The 27430-nt window shown below is 38.4% G+C and overlaps 1 protein-coding gene and 1 non-coding gene across 6 annotated transcripts in view; both read right to left on the bottom strand.

Moving 5' to 3' along the window:
- IFT88 (intraflagellar transport 88) overlaps window positions 1-15634 on the bottom strand; it is a 158127-nt gene extending 142493 nt beyond the window's left edge. For all 5 annotated transcript variants that reach the window (XM_045978360.1, XM_045978362.1, XM_045978361.1 and 2 more), the window contains exons 1-3: window positions 15504-15634; window positions 10218-10313; window positions 6456-6518 (exon numbers count right to left, since the gene is read on the bottom strand). In XM_045978360.1, coding sequence (XP_045834316.1) covers window positions 6456-6518; window positions 10218-10307 — 153 coding nt within the window. In that variant the 5' untranslated portion in view covers window positions 10308-10313; window positions 15504-15634. The remainder of the gene's footprint in view (window positions 1-6455; window positions 6519-10217; window positions 10314-15503) is intronic.
- Window positions 15635-22307: 6673 nt separating this feature from the next.
- On the bottom strand, window positions 22308-22410 carry LOC123925353. The gene has a single exon (XR_006814960.1). It is a non-coding gene; the product is annotated as a U6 spliceosomal RNA (small nuclear RNA).
- Window positions 22411-27430: the final 5020 nt, after the last annotated feature.

The raw sequence follows: 27430 nt of genomic DNA, 5'->3' as shown, positions 1-27430 counted from the left end.
GAGGAAGAACACTATAACATACTTAAAGAGTCTATCCAACAAGAAGATCTAACATTTGCCAATCATTATGCCCCTAGCCTGGGAGTGGCTAATTATATATATATTAATAACAAAATCAAATAACAAATAACAAAAATCAAAGAAATACATCGACAATGATAGAATTATACTAGGGGACTTTAACACGCCCCTCACTGAAATGGACAGATAATCTAAGCAAAAGATCAACAGGATATAAGGGCTTTAAATGACATGCTGGATCTGATGGGCTTCACAGATATATTCAGAACATTCCATCCGAAAGCAAGAGAATACACGTTCTTTTCTAGTGTACATGGAACATTCTCCAGAATAGATCACATCCTGGGTCACAAATCAGGTCTCAACCGGTACCATAAGATTGGGATCATTCCCTGCTCATTTTTGGACCATAATGCTTTGAAACTTAAACTCAATCACAGAAGGAAAGTTGGAAAGAACTCAAATACATGGAGGCTAAAGAGCATCCTACTAAAGAATGAATGGGTCAACCAGGAAATTAAAGAATTTTAAAAATTCATGGAAACAAATGAAAATGAAAACACACTGTTCCAAATCTTTGGGATACAGCAAAGGTGGTCCTAAGAGGAAAGTATATAGCAATACAAGCCTTTATCAAGAAACAAGAGAAAGGTCTCAAATACACAACCTATCCTTACACCTACAGGAGCTGGAGAAAGAACAGCAAAGAAAGCTTAAGCCAGTAGAAGAGAAATAATAAAGATCAGAGCAGAAATCAATGAAGCAGAAACCAAAAAACAGTAGAACAGATCAATGAAACTAGGAGCTGATTCTTTGAAAGAATTAATAAGATTGATAAACTCCTGGCCAGACTTTTTCAAAAAGAAAAGAGAAAGGACCCAAATTAATAAAATCATGAATGAAAGAGAGATCAAAACCAAACCAAAGAAATACAATTATAAGAACATATTATGAACAACTATATGCCAGCAAATTAGATAATCAAGAAGAAAGGGATGCATTCGTAGACACATATAAACTACCAAAACCAAACCAGGAAGAAACAGAAAACCTGAACAAACCCATAACCATAGCCTAGGGGAATTCTACCAAACACTTAATGAAGAATTAATACTTGGGGCACCTGGGTGGCTCAGTGGATTAAAGCCTCTGCCTTCGGCTCAGGTCATGGTCCCAGGGTCCTGGGATCGAGCCCCACATCGGGCTCTCTGCTCTGCAGGGAGCCTGCTTCCTCCTCTCTCTCTGCCTGCTTCTCTGTCTAGTTGTGATTTCTCTCTGTCAAATAAATAAAATATTAAAAAAAAAAGAATTAATACCTATTCTCCTAAAACTGTTCCAAAAAATAGAAATGGAAGGAAAACTTCCAAACTTATTTTATGTGGCCAGTATTACCTTGATCCCAAAACCAGACAGAGACCCCAACAAAAAGGAGAATTACAGACCAATATCCCTGATGAACATGGATGTAAAAATCTCACCAAAATACTAGCCAATAGGATCCAACAGTACATTAAAAAGATTATTCACCGCAACCAAGCAGGATTTATTCCTGGGCTGCAAAGTTGGTTCAATATCTGCAAGTCAATCAATGTGATACAATACATTAATAAAACAAAGAACAAGAACCATATGATACTCTCAACAGATGCTAAAAAAGTATTTGACAAAGTACAGAATCCTTTCTTAATCAAAACTTTTCAAAGTGTAGGGATAAAGGGTACATACCTCCATATCATAAAAGCTATCTAGGAAAACCCCACAGCAAGTACCATTGTCAATGGGGAAAAACTGAGAGCTTTTCCCCTGAGGTCAGGAACACAGCAGGGATGTCCACTACCACTGCTGATATTCATAATAGTACTAGAAGTCCTAGCCTCAGCAATCAGACAACAAAAAGAAATTAAAGGCAACCGAATCAGCAAAGACATAGTCAAACCTTCATTCTTTGCAGATGATATGATTCTTCATGTGGAAAACCCAAAAGACTCCACCCCAAAACCACTAGAAGTCATACAGAAATTCAGTAAACTGTCAGGATATAAAATCAATGCATAGGGGCGCCTGGGTGGCTCAGTGGGTTAAAGCCTCTGCCTTCGGCTCAGGTCATGATCCCAGGGTGCTGGGATCGAGCCCCGCATCGGGCGCTCTGTTCCTCGGGGAGCCTGCTTCCTCCTCTCTCTCTGCCTGCCTCTCTGCCTAGTTGTGATTTCTCTCTGTCAAATAAATAAAATATTTAAAAAAAAAAAAAAAAAAAAAAAAAAAAAAAATCAATGCATAGAAATCAGTTGCATTTCTATACATGAACAAGACAGAAGAAAGAGAAGTTAAGAAGTCAATCCCATTTACAGTTGCACCCAAAACCATAAGATACCTATGAATAAATCTAACCAAAGAGGCAAAGAATCTGTACTCAGAAAAGTACAGAATACTCATGAAAGAAATTGATGAAGACACAAAGAAATAGAAAAACGTTCTAAGCTTATGGATTAGAAGAACAAATATTGTGAAAATGTCTATGCTACCTAGAACGACCTAAACATTTAATGCAATCCCTATCAAAATACCATCAACTTTTTTTCAAAGAAATGGAACAAATAATCCTAAAATTTGTATGGAACCAGAAAAGACCCCGAATAGCCAGAGGAATGTTGAAAAAGAAAGCCAAAGTTGGCAGCATCACAATGCCAGATTTTAAGCTCTATTACAAAGCTGTAATCATCAAGACAGTATTTTGTACTGGCATAAAAACAGACACATAGATCAATGGAACAGAACAGAGAGCCCAGAAATGGACCCTCAACTCTATGGTCAACTAATCTTCAACAAAGCAGGAAGGAATGTCCAACGGAAGGAAGAAAGTCTCTTCAACAAATGGTGTTGGGAAAACTGGACAGCCACATGCAGAAGAATGAAATTGGACCATTTCCTTACAGCACACACAAAAATAGACACAAAATGGATGAAAGACCTCAGTGTGAGACAGGAATCCATCAAAATCCTTGAGGAGACACAGGCAGCAACCTCTTTGACCTCAGCCATAGTGACTTCTTCCTAGAAATATCACCAAAGGCAAGGGAAGCAAGGGCAAAAATGAACTATTGGGACTTCATCAAGATCAAAAGCTTTTGCACAGCAAAAGAAACAGTCAACAAAACCAAAAGACAACCGATAGAATGGGAGAAGATATTCACAAATGACATATCAGATAAAGGGCTAGTATCCAAAATATATAAAGAACTTAACAAACTCAACACCCAAAGAACAAAAAATCCAATCAAGAAATGGGCAGAAGACATAAACAGACATTTCTGGAAAGACATCCAGATGGCCAACAGACACGTGAAAAAGTGCTCAGCATCACTCGGCATCAGGGAAATACAAATCAAAACCACAATGAGATACCACTTCACACCAGTCAGAAAAGCTAAAATTACCAAGTCAGGAAACAACAGATGTTGGCGAGGATGGGGGAAAGGGAAACCCACCTACACTGTTGATGGGAATGCAAGCTGGTGCAGCCCTCTGGAAAACAGTATGAGGGTTCCTCAAAAAGTTAAAAATAGAGCTACCCTACGACCCAGCAATTGCACTACTGGATATTTACCCCCAAGATATAAATGTAGTGATCTGAAGGGACACATGCACCCGAGTATTTGCAAAAGCAATGCCCACAATAGCCAAACTATGTTAAGAGCCTAGATGTCCATCAATGGGTAAATGGATAAAGAAGATGTGGTATATAAATATATACAATGGAATATTATGTAGCCATCAAAAAAATGAAATCTTGCCATTTGCAATGATATGGATGGACCTAGAAGGGATTATGCTAAGCAAAATAAGTCAAGCAGAGAAAGACAATTATTATATGATCTCACTGATATGAGGAATTTGAGAAACAAGACAAAGGATCATAGGGGAAGGGAGGGAAAAATGAAGTAAGATGAAACCAGAGAGGGAGACAAACCATAAAAGACTCTTAATCTCAGGAAACAAACCAAGGGTTGCTGGAAAGGAGGTGAGGAGGAGGGATTGGGTAACTGTGTGATGGACACTGGGGAGGGTATGTACTATGGTGAGTGCTGTGAATTGTGTAAGACTGATGAGTCATAGACCTGTACCCCTAAAACAAATAATACACTATATGCTAATAAAAAAATTAAATTAAAAATAAAAAAGGAAAAAAATAAACAAAAAAATAAAAAAGGAAAGGTGCTTGGGTGGCTCAGTGGGTTAAAGCCTCTGCCTTTGGCTCAGGTCATGATCCCAGGGTGCTAGGATGGAGCCCCGCATCGGGCTCTCTGCTCAGCAGGAAGCCTGCTTCCCCTCCACCTCTCTCTGCCTGTCTCTCTGCCTATTTGTGATCTCTGTTTGTCAAATAAATAAAATCTTTAAAAAAATTAAAAAGCAGTAAGACAGGGATGTCCACTTTCACAACTTTTATTAAACATGTACTGGAAGTCTTAGCCATAGCAATCAAACAACAAAAAGATACATAAGTCAAATCCAAATTGGCAAGGAAGAAATGAAACTTCCACTATTTGCACGTGACATGATATTCTATATAGAAAACCCAAGACACTCCACCAAAAAACTGGTAAAACTGATAAATGATTTCAGTAAAGTCACAGGACACAAAATCAACATACAGCAATTTGTTGTGTTTCTATAATGAAGCAGCAGAAAGAGAAATTAAGGAACCAATCCCATTTACAATGCTACCAAAAATAATAAGATACCTAGGAATAAACTTAACAGAAGTGGTGAAAGACCTGTATTCTGAAAACTGTCAAACACTGATGAAAGGAACTGCAGAAATCCAAAGACATTACGATTGGAAGAACAAATATTGTTAAAATGTTGATACTATCCGAAGCAATCTATACATTTAATGCAATTCCTATCAAAACTGAGAGCATTTTTCACAGAACAATTCCAAAATTCCAAAATTGTTCCAAAAGACCCCAAATCGCGACAACAATCTTGGAAAAGAAAAGCCAAGTTGGAGGCATCACAATTCCAGACTTCAGGTTATTTTACAGAGTGTAGTAAGCAAAACAGTATGGTCCTGGCACAAAAATAGACAAGTACATCAATGGAACAGAACAAAAACCCAGAAATGACCTCACAACTATATGGCCAATTAATTGTCAACAAAGCAGGAAAATACCTATTGGAAAAAGACAGCCTCTTCAATAAGTGGTGCTGGGAAAACTGGACAGCCACATGAAAAAGAATGAAACTAGACCATTCTCTTTTACCATAAACGAAATAAACTCAAAATGGATTAAAATCCTAAATGTGAGATCTGAAACCATAGAAGTCCTTGAAAAAAGCACAAGCAGTAATTTCTCTGGCATTGGCCACAGCAACTTTTTTCTAGATAGGTCTCCTGAGGCAAGGGAAATTAAAGCAAAAATAAACTACTGGGACTATATCAAAGTAAAAGGCTTCTGCACAGCAAAGGAAGCAATCTAAAAAACTAAAGGCAAACTATGGAAGGGGAGAAGATATTTGCAAATGACTTATCCAATAAAGTTACTATCCAAAATACATAAATAACTTATAAAATTCAAGTGATCATCATCACCTACCACCCGGGAAATGCAAATCAAAACTACAGTGAGCTACCACCTCACACCTGTTAGAGTGGCTAAAATCAACAACACCAGAAACAACAGGTGTTGGCGAGGATGTGGAGAAAAAGAAACATCCTTGCACTGTTAGTGGGAATGCAAACTGGTACAACCACTGTAGATAACAGTATGGAGGTATGTCAAAAAGTTAGTAATAGAACTACTATATGATCCAGCAATTGCACTACTGAGTATTTACCCAAAGAAAATAAAAACATTAATTCAAAGGGATTCATGCACCCCTATGTTTACAATAGCATCATTTACAACAGCCAAATTATGGAAGCAGCCTAAGTGTCCAACAATTGATGAATGGATAAAGAGATGGTATATATAAAATGGAAAATTATTCATCCATATAAAGGAATGAAATCTTGCCATTTGCAAGGAAATGGATGGAGCTAGGAAGCATAATGCTAAGCAGAATAAGACAGAGAAAGACAAATGTCATTTGATTTCACTCATATGTGGAATTTATGAAACAAAACAAACGAGCAAAGGGAAAAAAAGACAAATCAAGAAACAGACTCTTAGCAATAGAGAATAAACTGATGGTTACTAGGGGTGGGGGGGGTGTATGGGGAAGGGTGTGTGAAATAGGTGATGAGGATTAAGGGGGCACTTGATGTGATAAGCACGAGGTGATATATGGAAATGTTTATTCATTATATGCTACACCTGAAACTAATATAACACTATTAACAACTAGAATTTTAAAATAAAATAAAAAGTGGCTAAGATGGAAATTTTATGTTATGTGTTTTTTTATCACAACAACAACAACAAAATTTCACTTACTGGAGGTCTTCTGCCATGACTAGTTCTCACTGCTTGCTGAAAAGCTGTGTCATTCTCTAATTCCTAAAACAAATAAGCAAATTCAACAGTTTAACAACATGAAGTAAGAATTAAGAAAAATAAGTTTAATGTCTTCTTTGGTATTCATGATCCTCTGTAATTCATCTCACCCCATCTGTTGGTACCCAGATAGCAGCTCAAGGACTCTTGTCTTCAAAGCTCCCCCCTCAAGCTACCCTAATATCAAGGCTCCTTCCTTGTCTAGGAAGAGGAATACTGGTAATGTCAGTCAACTGTAAGGGTATCTTATCTTATTGGCCACGATTTAAATTTGTGGTATCATTATGCCCGGATAAAATATCAAGTACACAAGGATATGCCTTTATTCTTCGTCCTTCCAAAGAGCTAGAGCAGTAAGAGCAGAGAACCATCTCTTTCTCTTTCTCTCTCTCTGTCTGTCCTCTCTCCCTCCCTTCACTTTTTCCATATTCTGGGACCGTAGTTACTAGCAACACCTTGAAAAAGCCTTAGGACATTTCATTTCGCTGGAGAAGTAAAGTCTGGAATTCAGACTGGAGCTGAGCAAACAGAAGGCTCCACAGGGTCCAACCTGCTGTCCCATTTGGAGCCAAAGCCTCAGTTGAAATAAAATGTTATTATGCTTTGCTGATTCCTGCATGTATTCATATTCTTCATCAAGAAAGGTGAGGAAAGTAGTACCGGTCAAGAGCAAGATTGAAATGTTTCAAATTCTCTCAAAAGCACCCAGTTTTGCCAACCACCAACCTTCTAACCAGCCTTTACTTCCTACTCCTTCACCAACACAAACTCTGGCTCTAACTCTTCATACAGATGTTACAGGTAACTGTTAGACTTGCGTCTGATTTATTTCAGTCTACTTCCCACAAAAATGTACTTCTGATTGTTAAAAAAAATACAAATTAAAAAAGATAACAATCAATTAACTTTTAAAACCTCTGCAAACAAAGTAAAATGTTTATATACAGGATGTTAATAAGATGCACTTTATTTTTTCTATTTTTAAAAATTTTTTTCTTTTCAGTGTTAGAGAATAAAATGCACTTTAAATGTGCTTTTATTATATCCAAGTATTCTTTAATTTTTACCTTAAATAATCTTTGTAACCTCCATATCAACTACAGAAAATTAGTAAGCACACAATTTTCAGTTACTCATGGAAACTAAGCAACTTTTATATGAAGTATAAAGCCAAAAGCAACCTTCAGCACAATTGTTTATACTACTTTGGCAGATGCCTTAGGAAAAGGAAGCTTCTAATATTCCTAAACGATAAGTAAAATTTTATTAATGAACTTGGTGAACTTTAACTAAATGACAAACTAAAAAAAAAACTGTCAATAAACTCTCAACTTACAAATACCAAACTAACACAACTTTTGTAATTTTTTTTGCAATTTTATTAGCAATTTGCATAATCTTCAACATCTTAGAAACTGTTTCAATTCATTTACATATGGAACTTGTTATTATTCCAATTAATTAAGATATAAGAAAACTGTGAGTAAACCAAACGTCATTTTTATTTTACTATTTAATTAATTTTTGTGTCTGGCATTCTGAATATTCTCTTTGAATTAAACAATGAAGCTACACTGTGATGACCTAAGAAGTTAGGAAGTTTCGCTGGTGCTTCAGAAGCGGTCATATTCATGATCTATTAATTCCATTCTGGGACTCTAGCCAAGGAAATGTTTGCTCAAAATATAGAAAATCATTTATGCATAAAATTGTTCACTGCATAGTTATTTAGAACAGTAGAAAACTGGAAATAAATATCCTATGATCTGAAAAGAATTCTAATCATCTATACATATTTAGTAGAATGCAGCAATTAAAATTTTACAGTTGACCTTGAACAACACAGGTTTGAACTGCATTGGTCTAATTATACGTGGATTTTTCCCCAATAAGCATATTGGGAAATTTTGGGAGACTTGTGACAATTTGAAAAAACTTGCAAGCCATCCAGCCTAAAAATACTGAAAAAATTAAGAAAAAGATATTACTATAAGGATACAGTATATGATATATAAAACATACAAAATATATGTTAATTGATGATGTTATCATAAGGCCTCTGGTCAACAGTGGGCTATTAGTAGTTATGTTTTGGGGGGGTCAAAAGTTGTATGTAGATTTTTGATTGCATGGGGGGAATGAGGTGAGTCAGTGTCCCTAAACTCCATGTTGTTAAAGGGTCAACTGTATTTAAATTCTTAGTATCATGAGTTAGTGCTTCTGATGTAGTTAAATGTATAAAAGCAAACAGAAAAGTAAATGCTAGTTCAATTCCAAAGATGCTAAAGGAATACTGTACATGTATGCATGAAGGAAGGACAATGCAACAAAATATTAATAGTAGTTATTTTGGAGTGATGGGATTACAGATAATTTTGTTTTTAACACGGAGCGTGTACATTTTATACATGCAAATTTTAAAACTGGGAAAAAAGGTGAAGGGTTCAGTTGTTTTCAAAATCTATGCAAACTTAGTAAAACACCTATGTTTTAGTGTAAGTTTTTAAAAAGGAGTCCACATAATCATATCTACGTGTATACACAGTATACACAAGGAGGGAAACACTTGTGTATATTAAAAGACAGAATACAGCAAAATGTCAAGTGATTAATTATATCAATCTCTAAGTGATCTTTGGGTGATAGGATTTACATTGTTTTATTTCCCTCCAAACTTCTGTGTTTTTCAGATTATCTACAAATGATTATATCTCTTAGATTTTTATTTCATACAGAGTTAAGTGAATGGTTTCTATTTTCTTTCCTTGTTTTCTTTCCAGATCTCACATTCACAGACTACTTTTTCTCCAGAGGAAAAAACAATTGAAAAATTACTAAAGCAATATAAAACACTCTAGAATAAGATTTCCTAAATTCATATAAAGTTCTATAAATGCTAGTATTTGATTATTATATACTAGCAAAAAAATTAACAACCATATCCTTCACCCTTACTTTATTCACACACTAATTCAAGCTAACTTTATAAAAAAAGTTTTCTTTTGTTTTACAGTTTGGAAACTCTAACTCTCACAATGATATAAACATTTAAAATACTCAAATATTTTTTAAAAATTCAAGTATTTGTCTTAACAATTTCATCTTTTTTTAAAGTTTAAGTAGATATAGATGGATATAAATGAATGATTAATGATACCATTTTATCCAAAATATACAGAGATACACATAAATTTACATAGGGAAATGTTTGGTGAGATATGCATATGCTAGTTAACATTTATTTCTGGATGGTTACCATTCCTTTAATTTTAATTTTTCTTTACACTTATTTCTATTTCCTAAGTTTTCTATAATCATAATTTAATTAAAAGAAAAAAATCACTATACGACATTTCACACTTATAGCATTTAAAAAAAACTGGTTTTAGATGCCTCAAGCAACTCAAATCTTTTTACTTACACATTGAGATAGCTAGTGCTGGAAAACACAAGTATATAATTAATCCTAATTTATTTATATAACCTTTCTCATGATTTTCCCTTTTGCTGAAATTAATACTATTAGTAGAAGTTAGTACAGACTTCAGTAACAGCACTTTTCTAGGCTTTTAACCAGTTTATTTAAACTAAAGCAAAATAAAGCAGAACACTCAAACCCGAAGTTTTCATGAACCAGCTGGTTAGCAAAGACAAACATAAAATATTCTGTTTTGGTTGGTTTTTTTGTTTGTTTTTTTTTACCTCAGTATCATAGGTTGGATTGTAGTCATTATAACCAGAATAAAGATCATCTTCATCTGTCTCTGGGGCCAGGTGTACATTTTGCATCATTTGTACCTATGAAAAATTGGCAGTGTAAATATGTTCTTGTTATATGAAATAATTCTTAATTGAAACAAAATATAACTACTTAACAAACATTCTGGTCAAATTTACTGCTACATATTTTTATGACTTAAAATTTTTTTCATATCAAATTCTGAAAACCAGGTGTCCAAACATTCATCCATTGCTCTCATTTCAAATTTATTCCACACTTATTACATTAAAAGGACAGTGACAGGCACTCAAGAGAAGTACAGTTGGTTGCCCTTATTTTCAAAGAGCTTAGTATCAAATACAGAAGGTATGTCAATTACAACAGAATGCAGAAACCACTATACACCCACCACAACGGTTAAATTTAAAAAACCAAAACCAGAAAAGGTCAGCAGAGATGGAGTAATCTAAACAGTCATACATTGTTATCGGGGGTGTACTATAGTACAATTTTGGGGGGGGGGGAAGCCTGGCAGTTTCATAAACTTAACAGTTTTTTTTTTAAGATTTTATTTATTTATTTGACAGACAAAGATCACAAGTAGGCAGAGAAGCAGGCAGAGAGAGAGGGGGGAAGCAGGCTCCCTGCCAAGCAGAGAGCCCGATGCGGGGCTCGATCCCAGGACCCTGAGACCATGACCCGAGCTGAAGGCAGAGGCTTAACCCACTGAGCCACCCAGGCGCCCCATAAAATTAACATTTATTTCTTATTACTCAGCAACTCCACTCCAAGTATTTACCTGAGAGAAATGAAAACATTGATCTACAAAAGTGCCAAAAACTAGAAATGGAGCAGGTGCCTATCAACAGAATGGATAAGCAAATGTGCCATATTTATGCAACCAAGTATTATTCAGCAATAAAAAAGAGGGCACTAACGACACATATAATATGGAAGCATTATGCTGAGTGAAATAAGCCTCACAAAACTACCTTATGGGTTGTTTCATTGATTTAAAATTCTAGGACAGGCAAAACTATTTTGGAAAACAATCAGAAGAGTGGTTGATTTTTAGGTGTTGAGATTAGAGACTGAATGAAAAAGTGCATGACTACAGAATTTTCTAGGGTGACAAATATTCTATATCCTGACGGGTTTGGGTTATACTGGTACAGACACTTGTAAAAACTCCACAAATGCATACTTGAAATTTTTCTTTTCATTGTACATTTTTTCTTGAAAGAAAAAACTGTAAATAAAGGTCAAACTATAATTAATATGCCTACCTAAGAATTTAAGGGAAAGCTTAATATCTGTAATTTAGTTTGATGTGCATAAAAATGACATAGATAGGGGCGCCTGGGTGGCTCAGTCATTAACTGTCTGCCTTCTGCTCAGGTCATGATCCCAGGATTCTGGGGTCAAGCCCCACATTGGGCTCTCTGCTGGGAGGGAAGCCTGCTTCTCCCATTTCCCTGCTTGTGTTCCCTCTCTCACTGTCTCTTTCTCACTCTGTCAAACAAATAAAATCTTTAAAAAAATTTTTAAAAATAACATGGATAAATACATAGGTTTGTGATACAGCAAGTACAGAAAAATGGTAATTGTAGAATCTATGGAGCAGGTATGACATTCCCTGTAAAATTCTTTAATACCATACATTTAATACAATACATTTGAAAATATCTGTACTAAAATGTTGAGGAAAAAATGCAAGACAGAATAAAACAGATGTCAGAGAAAAGTAACATAAAAAGTGTGGGAAAAATATAATTACTGTATACATATACTCTAAGTAAATGCTGTAAATACTAGAGAATTTGGGAAGAATTCTTGGACAAGTAATCATTCAAACTGAGAAATATTTTAGACAGTTTGGGGGAGGGGGCAGGACAGTTACCCGAGAAATGTAGTACTGAACTACTTTACCTTAAGTTCCGTATTTTCTTTATAGCTTGTACCATTTTAAGTGTGCCAGTAAATTCTGACAAAAATTTCAGCTTAATCTTATTGCTCAGGATAATGCCAAACCTATGTGGCTACTTGTAACCTTTAAAAAAAGCTTTATGTGAAATATAAAATTATTAATTTTTTGTATAATTCACATACCACAAAATTTACTTTTAAGGTATACAATTCAGTGGTTTTTAGTATATTCACAAGGTTCTGCATCTACCATCACTATCTAATTCCAGAACACTCTCATCACTCTAAAAGAAATCTGGGACCCTTTTAGTAACTACTCTCCATTTAGTGACTACTCTCCATTCCTCCCTCCACTCAGCCTATGGCACTAATCTACTGTCTCTATGGATTTGCCAATTCTGGATATTTCATATGGAATCATCAAATATGTAGTCTTTTATGCCTGGCTTCTTTCACTTAATATAATGTTTTCAAGGTGTGTCTATGCCGTAGCACACACCAGTACTTGATTCCTTTTTGTGGATGAATAATATTTTATCTATTTATTAGTTAATGGGCATTTGGATTGTTTCCCTTTACAGTTATTATGAATAAAACTGCTATGAACATTTGTGTCAGTTTAGTGTGGACATAAATTTTCAATTCTATTGAGTGTATACCTAGGAATGGCATCATTGGGTCATGTGGCAACTCTACGTTTAATTCTTGGAGAAGCTGCTGGACTCCAAAGTGGCTGCACATTTTACATTCCACCAGCAATGAAATTATTATTATATATATATAATATATATATAATTTCCAATTTTTCCAAGTCCTAGACAACACTTGTTATTGCCCTTTTTGATTATTGCCATTCTAATGGATATATAATGTTATCTTTGTGGTTTTGATTTGCATTTCCTTGGAGACAAACGATGTTTAGCATCTTTTTGTACACTTATTGACACTTATTGACCATATCTTTTTGGAGAAGCTTTGCTCAGATGTTTTGCCCATTTTTAAAAATTGGGTTATCTGTCTTATCTGATTTACAAAAATCTTTTATATATTCTGGATACCAGACCTTATCAGATCGATTTGCAAATATTTTTATCCCATTCTATGTGCTGTCCTTTTATTTTCTTGATAGTACCCTTTGAATTGTCCTTTGAATTTTGATCATGTACAGCTTCTCCATTTTTTCCTTGGTTGCTTGTGCTTTTGGTGTTGCATCTAAAACAAACAAACAAACAGCAACAACAAAAAACCACTGCCTAATCCCAGATCAAGAAGATTTATACCTGTTTTATTTTAAGAGCTTTATGGTTTTAGCTCTTACACTTAGGTCTTTCTTTAGAGATGAAAACTATGAGAGAAAACGGCAATCAGATAGAAATGTTCATTCCAAACACCATCAAAAGTATTAAAAGTTGCCAGAATACAAACTCCCAGTAATAAAATAAGTCATGAGGATGTACATTACAGTATAGAGACCATAATATGGTAATAACTTTGGTGACAGATGGTAAACTACATTTATTGTGATCATTCTGTGATGTATATAAATTTCAAATCACTATGTTGCACAGCTGAAACGTGTATGTCAATTATATGTCAAGAAATAAAAATTTGAAAAATAAAAGTCATTGGTATAAGAGAAAATATTTTAACCTAGAAGCTTTAGCTCAGAGAACACTAAACCAGTGGTTCTCAAACTTTGGCATACATGGAAATCTAAGGGCTTGTTAAAATACAGATTGTTACTCCCTCACCAGCAGAGTTTACGTTTCATTAAGTCCTGGGTGGGAGTCATCACGACCCCCTCTATTCCTTACAGTGTGCATTTCTGATGCAAGCTCCCAAGTGTTGATGATGCTGATATGAGAACCACACTTTGAGAACTTTCTGATTATGAGTCCCATTTCGGTCAGTTCAGCTTACTTGCATGTCATGAAAAAAAACTTTTAGAACTAGAGAAATACCTTCTCGCTGGGTTGCAACCCCAATGTAATTAGCTTACATCTGGGACTTCTGCACAGACATCTAGTGAGCAAATTAATCTTAGAAATGTGGAAAGTGAGACCGGGAAAGGTGAAGTACGGGTGGCTGAGCAAATAGTAAAACTTCAGTTCTCTGGATTCCCCAAGGGTTCAAAAGCAGTTCATACACAAAACAACCCATTAGCGTTGAAGCAATCTGGGGATAACACTACTTCAACATAAATTAAATGCCAGTAACATCTTTTTTTAAAATGTGAAAGTTTGTTTATTTTTCTTTTAAGATTTTATTTATTTGACAAGCAGAGATCACAAGTAGGCAGAGAGGCTGACAGAGAGAGAGGGCAAAGCAGGCTTCTTGCTGAGCAGAGAGCCTGATGCAGGGCTCGATTCCAGGACTCTGGGATCATGACCCGAGCTGAAGTCAGAGGCTTTAATTCACTGAGCCACCCAGGTGCCCCAGCCTGTTTGTCTTTGAAAAACACACTCCCACTAGTCAGTGGGATAGTTGGATAGTCTACATCCAAAATGCCTATTGTAGTTCCTCAAAAGGTCACAAGCAGAAAATCCACTTGGTAAAAGGAAAAGTGGGATTTTAGCTCTAGAAAGAATCTTGGAAAAACAATCCTTCAAGTCTTTGGAAATGTCTTTCATCCTCGTGAGGCTAAGTACAGGCTTATGCCTTCTTTTGTGTCCTCTCCTACTTCACGTATTAAACATTTTATTAGAAGATTTCAAAAATTCTGGGGCGCCTAAGTGGCTCAGTGGGTTAAGCCTCTGCCTTCGGCTCTGATCATGGTCTCAGGGTCCTGGGATTGAGCCCCACATCAGGCTCTCTGCTCATTGGGGAGCCTGCCCCCCCCCACGCCTGCTGCTCTGCCTACTTGTGATCTCTCTCTATACACACAACAAATAAAATCTTTAAAAATTTTTTTAAAAGTTTTAAATAACACACAAAAATAAAGATGAATATTCAGTGTATCTCCTATGAAATTCCAGAGGTGGTGGAAAGGTCTAATCTGGGTTCGAATTTCCCGGTTGTAGGGTGACTGATTTGGTACCGCCGCCCGGTGCGGAGTAGCACCGCCCAACGCTGCTTAGAGGAGTAACAAACTCGGGGAAGCAACGCCCGCGCTTGAGAGTGACAGACGTGGGGCCTGCAGGCCGCGTCCAGCCGAAGGCGGGACAGAAGGAAGTGCCGGTGGGCAGCCTGGGCCCCTCCGCAAACCAAACCCCCGCCCCGAGCGGCGCGCCAGGGACCCGCGCGGGGGCGTGCCGCCAGGGGCCCAGCCTCGCGACCGCCATCCGCCGCGGGCCCGCCCGCGCCGGCTAGAGGCGCTCCTTGCCCCCGGACCCTTCTCCTACCTCCCGGCGAGGGGGAGCAGAGCGACCGCGAGTCTAGCAGGGTACGACGCGGCTTTTTCGAGAAATCTACCAAGAGCACGCGTAGGCCAGAGCGCGGCGCCCAAGTCGTTGCCACGCGCGGAATCCAAGGAAGCGGCTCCCACAGTCCTCCGCGCCAGAGCGGCGGGGGGGGGGCGAGGGGGAGAGGCTAGGCGAGAGGGGCGGGGTGGAGAGAAAGTGGGGGTGGGGCTGGAAAGGAGTGCGGCCGGGCGGGGGCGTGGCCGGCCCAGAGCTGGAAGCGAGTGGAGGCGGGGGCGGCCTGTGAGTGGTGGGAGCAGGATGGGGGTACCCAGTAAGCGGCTTCTTTTTAGAGTGCGAAGGGGAAGAACCCAACAGTTTATAAACCTTGATGAAATCAGTCAGGATTTCAGGATGATACTAGTTTACTCTAAAGTATCTCTTGTAGCCATCACACTGACGTGAGCTTGGAAGCCCCAGTTTTGTGAAATTACTGCCTCCCTTTGGTCACCCTGTGAAGTTGCTCAGATGTGACTGCTTCTTCCCTTCTTCCTCCTGTCTAGGTGTTCCCATGGCACCCTGGGTACAGCTTATCCAAGCTCTTGATGTATTCTCGTCTGGTGAGTGTCTTAAAGGGCAGGAACTGAAATTTTGTGTCCCAAGCACTTACAACCAGGCTCATACTAAAAATAAATGCACGTATGAATGAGAAATGCATAATTTCTGTTTAATGTTTAATGTTAACGGTTAATGTTTAATATTAAGGTTTGTTTTAGATTTTGAAGGTAAATTGGCATCGTGAGGGGAGGTCTAGACATCAGCAATTAATGAATTTCAAACATTAAGTACATGTTGGGAGACAGTTTTTTAAAATATGTTATATGTATGTCAATGTAATATTTTAATTATCGTATTAACAAGGCTATCTTTTTTTAAGATTATTTATTTATTTGATAGAGATCACAAGTAGGCAGACAGAGAGGCAGGCAGAGATAGAGAGGAGGAAGCAGGATCCCTGCGGAGCAGAGATCCGGATGGGGGGCTTGATCCTAGGACCCTGGGATCATGACCTGAGCTGAAGGCAGAGGCTTTAACCACTGAGCCACCCAGGCACCCCATTAACAAGGCTATCTTGACAGAAAAAATGATGCATAGTAAAGAGGGACAATTTTTTTATGAATCTCTGGACTAATGTGGTTAATTTAATGAGTCAGCTGGACTAGCCCACAGTACTTAGTTTTTTTGTCAAACACTACTACAGATGTTGCTGTGAGGATTTTTAAAGAGACAGTTAACAATAAGAACAGTAGACTTTGAATACAGACGATTACCCTCCATCATGTAGGTGGACCTCATCCAATCAGTTAAAAGACTTATGAGAAAAGACCGATGTCCCTGGAGGAAAAGAGAATTCTGCCTCCAGGCTGCCTTCAGACCCCAGCTGCCTCATCAACCCTTCCCTAGGTCTCCAGCCTGCTGTCCTGCCCTGCAGATTTTGGACTTGGCAGTCCCACAATCGTAGGAGCCAATTCTTTAAAATAAATCTCATTAAATATATTATTTTGGTTCTCTTTCCATGGAGAACTCTGACCAATATAGGGAACAGCTTTGGATGATTGGCATAGCTGTATCCCACCGTGCAAAAGGCAGGTTTGTTGCTATCCAGTGTTTAAAGATAACGTCTCCCTCTGAAGCAAAGCCTAGCCACTTTGGCCTGCAGTTCATTATAAAAGATTAAAGTTTCCTAAGTTCAGCGTTCTTCAGCTGTGACACAAACCCGTTGCACGTGCAGCATCCATCTGGCCTACCATCATGGGATTTGGGGAGGCAAGGAGAACTGAAAGGAAGCTCAGGCTGCTTGCTGTGCTCTGAAGAATAAAGTCCTCTGGCTCAGGTACTTTCTGGCAGCATTTATGAAACTGTGTTAGATTGTTAGCTTGGAAAGAGTGTAAACTCACACAGTTTTTGACAGTATCTAGCTACGATGCCTAGCTGAAAGCATATGTTTATTACATATTTGTTGGATTAGAGAACACCATACAGCTCTTCTCTCAAGTTCTTGCACTTCAATATATTAGACAATTTTTGTTATAATTTTAGGTCTCCAGGCCTACATTTCTATAAATTTCTAGCTCTACATTTCTAGCATTCTCAAAAAAAAAAAATTACTGGTGGGGCGCCTGGGTGCCTCAGTGGGTTAAGCCTCTGCCTTCGGCTCAGGTCATGATCTCAGGGTCCTGGGATTGAACCCCACATCAGGCTCTCTGTATGGCAGGGAGACTGCTTCCCCCTCTCTCTCTGCCTGATGCTCTGCTTACTTGTGATCTCTTTCTCTCTTTGTCAAATAAATCTTTAAAAAAAGTTACTGGAAACAAATTCAAGTTCCTTTATACTTGGTTGGTCTTTAAGCATGGTATGACCTAACCAGAGAGGGATCAATCATCTCCTTCACTTAAAATATTGTAATGTAGCTATCACTTACTGAACATACACTCATATTGCCAGACAAAATGTTGGGGTCACAAAGCTTGTATTTCTCAAATAAAAGCTCCATAGAAAGCAGAGGTTTTTATTTTTTGTTGTTGTAGACTATACCTTAGTGCCTAGGGAAGTGCCCGAAAATAGTTGACTCTCAATTATTTATTGAATAAATTGGCAGGGCTTGTAATTAATTACATAGAGAGGCAGGGGTGAATGAGACGCAGAAAGCATGAATCTTACATTTAGTGTAAACAAAGTGGGAAATGTTCTAGTGCCACTAATTAATATGGAGATTTGAGAGAAAAGAAGTTTAACGTTTTGAACATGAACATGTTGAGTTTCAGATGTCTGTAAGATGTGCAAATAGAGATGTTTGAGTAGGCAACCATATATAAAGATGTAAAGCTCAGAGAAGAGACTCCATCTGGAGATATACGTTTGGAATTCACAGTCTCTCAAAAATTGATGGAGTTGGAGCCTGGGAGTACATGAGGTTATTATTGGAGAGGAAGGTGTGGAGGTCTGAGAAAAGAAAGCCTAGAACTTGGTCTCAGAAATTCATGATTTAAAGACTTTGATCAACAATAGCCAAACTATGGAAAGAGCAGAAATGTCCATTGACTGAAAAACAGATCAAGAAGATGGGGTGTATATACATAATGGAATATTACTCAGCCATCAAAAAGAATGAAGTTTTGACATTTCCAACAACATGGATGGAGCTAGAGTGTATTATGCTAAGCAAAATAAGTCAGAGAAAGACAAATACCATATGATTTCACTCATATTTAGAATTTTTAAATGGTTTTATTTATTTATTTGACAGAGAGAGAGGTCACAAGTAGGCAGGCAGAGAGAGAAGGGGAAGCAGGCTCCCTGCAGAACTGGGGGAGCCCAATGTGGGGCCTGATCCCAGGACCCTGAAATCAAAGACCTGAGCCGAAGGCAGAGGCTTAACCCACTGAGCCACCCAGGTGCCCCACTCATATGTAGAATTTCAGAAACAAAACAGATGAATGTACGGGAAGGGGAAAAAAAAGAGAGAAAGAGAAAAAGAAACATAAGAGACTCTTAACAATAGAGAACGCACTGAGGGTTGAGAGAGGGAGGTGGGTGGGGAGTGGGATAAACGGGTAATGGGTATTAAGGAGGGCACTTGTACGATGAGCACTCTCGTGGTCCCATTTTCTCCACTGGATCTTCACTAAGTACAGACATAAGAAAGGCAATGGTAGTGCTCGCTTCAGCAGCACATATACTAAAAAAAAAAAAAAAAGGCAATGGTAGGATTCATCTGGGGTTAGAATTTGTTAGGCAATTGCAAAGAAAGGGCAGAGGGAAAAAATAAGTTTTAACGGTAGACATAAAGTTTGATATAAATAAAAGGGGAACTGAACTAAAGGGAGCTAATGAATAGGAGGAAAGTAGAGGAGTCCAGTTAGAGATGCTGATGAGGTCGGAGGAACAATTGCAGTAGGGTTACTTCAACAGACTGGAGAGTAGGCTTTCTGAATGAGTAATGATGGAAGCGGTGCGGTTTTGAAATGGTAACAAGGTCCAGGATTTGATGATAGGTGTAATCGGGAGGAAGACATTTGGGATTCAGAGTCCAGAATTGAGGTCACTGGAATAAAGTGTACTGAGTCAGGTGGCAAATAAATGAGGGAGAGCAAGAAGAAAGTCGGAAGAGGTTTGAAAAAAGGTATACCAGATGACATGAGATTCACAGCCACAGAAGGTTGCAAGAGGGTGGGGAATTGGTGGTCTGGAAGCCGTGTGGGGAAGCCAAGGAGAAGCTATTAACCCTGCTTCCTGACGCTGGGATCCCTGAGCAATGAGAGAGTAATCTGAGAGAGCTTCATGGGAAGCATTGTCCTCGGAGGACAGCCAGTTTTCCCCATAAAAGAGCAGAGAGGTGAGAGAACACCGGGAAAAGAGTTTGAAGATGTGGGGATACCACCAACACAGGACAAAGATTCCAGTGGACTTGGGGAAGAGCTGGGCCAGGGTGTGGCTGCTGACACGAATGACTTGCTCTCTCGGTAGTGATCAAGGAAAACAGGAATATGAGAGGGGATGGATGTAGACTGGACACTCTCTGGGAGGGGTTGGGCACATAGTCCTAACAGAATTGTGCTGAAACTGGAAGAGAGGTACAGTGTTCCCTTTCTTCATGGCCAGCTGTTGATGGGAGTGGCAGGTCATCAGGACTGGCGGGCACCCAGGAGCAACTGGGCGCCAGCCTTGTGGACATTGAGTCAGTGGAAAGTGGTTGAGGATGGGTATGTTCAGTCTGGTTTTTGGCATTGACTTGATGCTCTCACAATACTCCTAAAGGTCTCGGTTGTCTGTCAGCCATCAGTAATTCTGTCTGTCTACCCTGCTACATTTCTCTCCAGTCATTCCTCTTCTCTTCATCTCCCCAGTACCTAGGGGTTCTTGACAACCATCCTTTCTGGTCTGTCTGGTTACCATAACTTCCTAATTTTTCTCACTGCTTCCTCTTTACTCTTCTATATCGCTCTTGTTCAATTTATTGTCACACCGTAGCCAAAGTGATCATCCTTTGGTGAAAAGCTGATTATAGTATTCCCTGTTTAGAACCTACTGGTGCCCTCTCTCCGCACTCTGCCTTGACCTCTGGACAAAGTCTAAACTCATAACACGACTTATAAGGCCCTTCACCGTACTCAGGATTCTTTGTTGCAGCCAAGAAAAACCAATTCATGCTAACTTAAGCAGAAAAGGAATTTTTTAGGTAACTTACAGAATTGTTAGAGAGGCTAAGGAATAAGGCTTAGAAAAACAAAAGAAACCCAGGGAGGTAAGGCACAGACAAAATCAGATCAGAGGAGCAAGCTGCCTGATTTATAGACAGCAACCCCTGAAGTATGCTCAGGACTGAGGGAGTTCCCAGGATGTGGGGTTTTCAGTTATAAAATCAGGAAAATCCTGGGCAAACTAGGGAAAGTAGGTCACCTTACTTAGTCTGTTGCTGTAGGCATCTGTCATTTTTATTTTTTTTAAGAGATTTTATTTATTTGAGAGAGGGATAGTGAGCAAGAGAGAGGGCACAAGCCAGGGAGGAGAGGCAGAGGGAGAAGCAGAACCCCCTGCCAAGCAGGGAGCCTGATGTGGGGCTTGATACCAGGTCCCTGGGATCATGACCTGAGCCAAAGGCAGACGCTTAACCAACTGAGTCACCCAGGTGCCCTGGCATCTGTCATCTTGATACCTTAATACTTGCCCTCTACTTGATTCCTGCCATCTTGTTATTGGACACTCGATGTCATATAGCTATATTCTGTTGTTTCTGGCACGTTTTGCCATACCACTGGACATTGGGTTCTAGGCACCGTGAACCATTTCTGACCATCCTGCCCTTCATTTTCCTCCATCTGGAATCAAAGTCTCCGATGGGAACATGAGCTGACTGGCTTTAGGTCAGTATATCAGGTTCTGAGAGCTCAGAGACAGGGTATCTGCTCCCTCTGAGCTTCCTTCTGCTGATTTTGGGATTTTCCTAAAATGGGAAGGGTGTTTAGATCTTAGACAGCCAAAAGTGACTAATGTCCATGACACTTCCCTCTTTTTTGCCCTCCTGACTTGCATATTATGCTCCAGGCTATACTTAACTTCTTTCAAGCCACTGGAAAGTATCATGATCTCTCTCACCTCTAGGCCTCTACACAGCTGTTTTGTTTTTTTCTTTTTCTTTGTCTTTTTAAAAAAAAAACTTATTTATTTATCTGAGAGAGAGAAAAAGAGAGAGAGAGCATGAGCAAGGGTAAGGGCAGAGTAAGAGGGAGCAGCAGGGTCCTCACTGAGCAGGGAGCCAAACATGGGGCTTGATCCCAGGACCCTGAGTTCATGACTTGAGCTAAAGGCAGATATTTAACTGACTGAGCCATCCAGGCACCTGTTTTTGTTTTGTTTTATTTTGTTTTGTTTTCTAAAGTGGACTTTCTACAGTCCTCTTAACCCAAACCACCCCTTTCTCCAGGATGCCTTTCCTAATCCTTGGTGTATTCGTTTGCTAGGGCTGCCAAAACAAAATACCCCAGCCCAGGTGGTTCAAACAACAGAAATTTATTTTCTCAGAGTTCTGGATGTTGGAAGTCCATGATCAAGACGTCAGCAGGGTTGGTTTCTGCTGGGTCTCTCTCCTTCGTTTGCAGTAGCTGCCTCTTTGCTGCTGCTTCCCATGGTTGTCCCTCTGCACATGGCACCCCTGTGTGTCGTAATCCCTTTTTATAAGGACACCAGTCAGATTACCCAAGACCCATCTTAATGTACTCATTTTAATCTAATAACCCCCCCTTTTAAAAAAATATGGATCGATTCATGAATTTGCATGTCAACCTTGGGCAGGGGCCATGCTAATCTTCTCCGTATCATTCTGATTTTAGTATGTGCTGCTGAAGTGAGCACTAACCAAATACTGTCACATTCTGAGATACTAGGGGTCAGGGCTTCGACTTATGAATTTGGGGGGGACACAGTTCAGTCCCTGATAGCTGACTAATGTTAGGCCCTGTGTTTGCCTGTATGTTGATCTTCCACTATGAGTGCACATAACACAGTTTTATAGTTTGCTACTTATGTGTAAAAGTTTACCCAAGTCAACCTCATACAGTTGTGCACCCCTGGATTTCCACCCCAGTACAACAAAACTTGGTTTATCTGATAAACAACTGGGGCACTGTGGCAACCTTTCACCTATTCTTCCCAGAAAAATGAAATGAAATGCTGTCATTGCCTGTGAAATATTTAAAATTACCATGATTATTTTCTACCCTAAAAGTTATAAGCAAATTAGCCTGAAAATGCAGAGTAAAAATTTTTCCCTTCATTTTTCCAATAACAGACCAGTTCTTTCCTAAGGTTAATGACCTGACCAGTCAAACACATAATCCCTTTCAAATTTAGTAGGAAGATAATCACCAGTCAGTACTTCGAAAATATGATCATGGAAGTTCCAGACCCTGTTTATCTTTTGTTTGTGTGACACAGTGGCAAGCTATACTCCTACCTGGATGTTCTATCAGGCTCACTTTGTGTTGAAAAGTGTAAGAAAGAGTGAGTAGGCTTAATTTTACATATTCTACATCAAAGGTACTGCACTCTCTCCCTTTAGAGCCACTTAAATGAGATTCATGTTCCTTAATGTGAAAAACACCCCCCCCCTCCCCTAGCACCAATGGAGTCTGGAGAAATCATCCTCATGGACTTTGGGAAGGACCTTTAGATGCTAAATTGCAGATAGACCCTGCACTCACTGTTTAAATAGATATCACACTTTGTTCTGGGACTTGTAAGATTTCTTACTTGCGAGTTACAAATTAACTTTATCCTCCTGATAATTCAGATTTGTTCTAAAATAAATGGACATTGGACTGTAAATTACCAAAATGAAAGAGTCCCATTCCATTCACAGCTAAACACTGTAGTCATTAACAAGTTGAAATTAATATGTAATATACAAGAGGCAGGAGGTATTTCAAGTTGTACCCACACTATCACATGCCTCAAGGTTAGCATCTGAAATAAACAAAGCACAGTTTAACTCAAGATTCTAATTTATAACTAGGGAGTGCTCATTAAAGTTCAACCATTAATTTTATAGTGTATTATTTGCCAAAGAAGAATTAGCCCAATGACTGAACATTATCACGATTTATGACTTTTCAAGTTTGAAAAGGCAAGCTCTTGGCCTTCTAAAGGTAAAGTAACTCAACTCAAAGGCACATATAAAAATAACATTAACAAGGGGCACCTAGGTGGCTCAGTGGGTTAAGCATCTGCTTTCAGCTCAAGTCATGATTCCAGGGTCCTGGGATCATTGAGCCCAGGTCTAGCTCCCTGTTCAGTAAGAAATCCGCTTCTCCCTCTTCCTCTGCCCCTCTCCCCACTCTGCATGCCTGGTGCTCTTTCTTTCTCTCAAATAAATAAATAATAAATAACATCTTAAAAAAATAAAATTGATGACATTGGCTACATATCACTCAAGTATGCTAGTCATACAGGCAGTACAAAGCACTTGGTTGCTTTGGCCTCTTTCCCGTTTGATTTCCTCTCTCTCATCCTGGATCATTGTTTCTACTTTAAATCTAGCTCTAAAATCTTATTATACCCCAAATTCTTAATGTATACAACAAAAAAAGAGCCTAATAAGTGAGTTCATTGGTGTAAATCTTTAGAATTATCCACATTTTATCATAACTTTTAAATTTTCTTTTAGGATTTTTCATCCAAAATCGAGTTTTTCAGTTTAAAAAAAAGCATTACTTAACTGGAGATTTTAGAGGGATATCTAACAGTTGTGTCAAGTTTAACACTTTCTAGGTGTAAGCACAACCTCAGTTTCTTTTCTTATTAATTTTGCCATGATTTTGCAGGTATTTACTCCATCTGCAGTCAAACCCCTCCATTTCGTGGACCTCACCTGCCTTTCTAACCTTATTTTCTTCTGTTAAGGAGAAATAATGATTCTGGAAGCAAAGATGAAGTACTGAGGGAAGGTTTACTGTCAAACAAGGAACCTGATCAGATCAAAAGTTGGACACCAGGGATGAGACTCTGTGACCTGGGTCTCAGGAAAGCAGAATGTCTGAGGTCTGCAAATATCCAGGCTCATTGGTTAGACATTTAAAATTGAAAGCATATTTCTGTGTTTTGTCAGAAGGCAGTCTCTCCTATGGGTGGGAAGGGCTTGTATTAGGGTAGTGGGGCCTCAGTTGTCCTTGCTGATTCAGGATTATGGAATCCCAGCTGTCATTATAAAAGAAATCAAGTCTGCATTGCCTCCTACCCCTCAGGTGATATCATCATCATCATCATCACTGATAGTATGATTATAAGCTTCTGGCAATGGGGGCCATGTCTTGTATTTCTTGGCATTCTCCATGGATGTGTAGAATAAATTTTATTTTGGTCTTAGCTTTTTCAACTATAAAAAGAATACTGCAAGGTTTTTAGAAATACGCAAAAAATTTTTACTTGTAAGGGATTGCAGACAACTTCAATAAAATTTCTGGACCTGAACATTCTTTAAGCCAATCCATAAAGCTTGCTTATACTGAGTCCAAACTACACGTAGTAATTCAAGTTCAGTTATATTGATTATAATAGCTCTAGCCATAACATCAGTGATTTATAATTATTATATAATATTTGTTAATAATATAATTATGTGTAAGAATTACATAACCACATAGAATGGTTATATAATTATAATACCAATGATTTATATCATGTAATTTTATGATATAAAATTAACCAATTTAATAATTAAAGCATATTTATGCTTAGTCCAAATTACACTTAATAATTCAACATCTTTCCTCCAAGTTTATTCCCATCTTACCAGAAAGTCTACAACTCGGGGAATCTTTTTTTAGCATACAGTTGTGCCCATTCTTTTAATCACAAGGTTAAGAAAACAGAAGATAAAGACTATGACTTCTTTTCATAAGCAAAAATACTATTTTTTTTAAAGATTTTATTTATTTATTTGACAAAGAGATCACAAGTAGGCAGAGAGGCAGGCAGAGAGAGAGGGGGAAGCAGGCTCCCCGCCGAGTAGAGAGCCCGATACAGGGCCCGATCTCAGAACCCCGGGACCATGACCCAAGCTGAAGGCAGAGGCCCAACCAACTGAGCCACCCAGGTGCCCCCAAAATACTATTTTTAAGTTTAATTTGAAAGGGCAGTACCAAGAAAAGGTAAAGGTAATTCAGTATTTTTTCAGCTTACTGCTTGGTTTCTGCAAAGTTTCATGGACCATTGTCCTTCTCAAATACACTGTACTTCTCAAATACATTATGACAGGAGTATGCAGGAAAATGATGAATTTTTCTTAAGCATCAATTTTACTAGAATATGTTTTTGGGGGAAGTGTATATAATTGAAATTGGTAAAGAAATTCAAATATTTATTATTTTTATTGAGGTATAATTGCAAAATATTATATAGTTGGCCCTTAAACAACATGTGTTTGAACTGTGCAGGTCCACTCATAAGTGGATTTTTTTTCAATAAAGTACAATACAGTACCGTAAATGTATTTTCTCTTTCTTCTTATATTTTTTATTGGGGGGTAGGGGATAGAGGGAGAGGGAATCTTTTTTTTTTTTAAAGATTTTATTTATTTATTTGACAGAGATCACAAGTAGGCAGAGAGGCAGGCAGAGAGAGAGGAGGAAGCAGGCTCCCTGCGGAGCAGAGAGCCCGATGCGGGGCTCGATCCCAGGACCCTGAGATCAGGACCCTGAGATCAGGACCTGAGCTGAAGGCAGCGGCTTAATCCACTGAGCCACCCAGGCGCCCCGGGAGAGAGAGAATCTTAAGTAAGCTCTATGCCTGGCATGAAGCCCGATTCAGGGCTTGATTTAAACATTCTTGAGATCATGATCTGAGCCCAAATCAAGAATCAGACCCTTAACTGACTGAGTCACCCAAGGCACCCCTATTTTCCCTTATGATTTTCTTAATAGCATTTTCTTTTCTGTAGCTTATTATAAGAATATAGTAAATGATACATATGCTTTCCAAAATATGTAGCTAATTGACTTTATATTATTAGTATGCTTCCAGTCAACAGTAGGCTGTTCGTAGTAGGGAGCCTGCTTTAGGGCTCCATCCCAGGATCCCAGGATCAGGACCTGAACCTAAGGCAGAAGCCTAAACGACTGAGACACCCAGCAGCCCCAAAATCAGATTGTTTCTTTGCTATTGAGTTATATGATTTCTTTATATATTTTGGCTATTCACCCCTTCAGATATATCATTTACAAATATTTTCTCCCATTCAGGAGGTTGCCTTTTTATTTTGTTGATGTTTTCCTTTGTTGTGCAGAAACATTTTACTTTGATGTAGTTTCTTTTTGCCTTTCTTGTCTTTGTTTTTGGTGTCAAATCCGAAAGATCATCACCAAGACGTATGTCAAGGACCTTACGAGCTCTGTTTAGAATTTTAGAATTACTTGTTCTAGTTCTGTGAAAAAGGTCATTGGAATTTTGAAAAGAATTACGTTAAATCTGCCAATTGCTTTGGGTGGTATGGACATTTTAACAATGTTAATTTTTCCAATCCATGAACATGAAATATCTTTCCGTTTATCTGTGTCTTCTTAAATTTCTTTCATCAATGTCTTAAAGTTTTCAGTGTACAGGTTTTTCACCTCCCTGGTTAAGTTTATTCCTAAGTATTTTATTCTTTTTGGTGCAATGATAAATGGAATTGTTCTCTTAATTTCTCTTTCTGATAGTTTGTTATAACTGTACAGAAGCCCAACTGGTTTCTGTATAACTTGCAACTTTACTGAATTCTTTTATTTTATTAGTTCTAACATTTTTTTGACAGAGTCATTATGGTTTTCTATATATAGTATGAAGTCATCTGCAAATAGTGACAGGTTTACTTCTTCCTTCCAATTTGGATGCCTTTT

This window comes from Meles meles, chromosome 14, assembly GCF_922984935.1.
Source record: "Meles meles chromosome 14, mMelMel3.1 paternal haplotype, whole genome shotgun sequence".
NCBI lineage: Eukaryota > Metazoa > Chordata > Mammalia > Carnivora > Mustelidae > Meles > Meles meles.
This window is presented reverse-complemented; position numbering and strand designations above follow the sequence as displayed.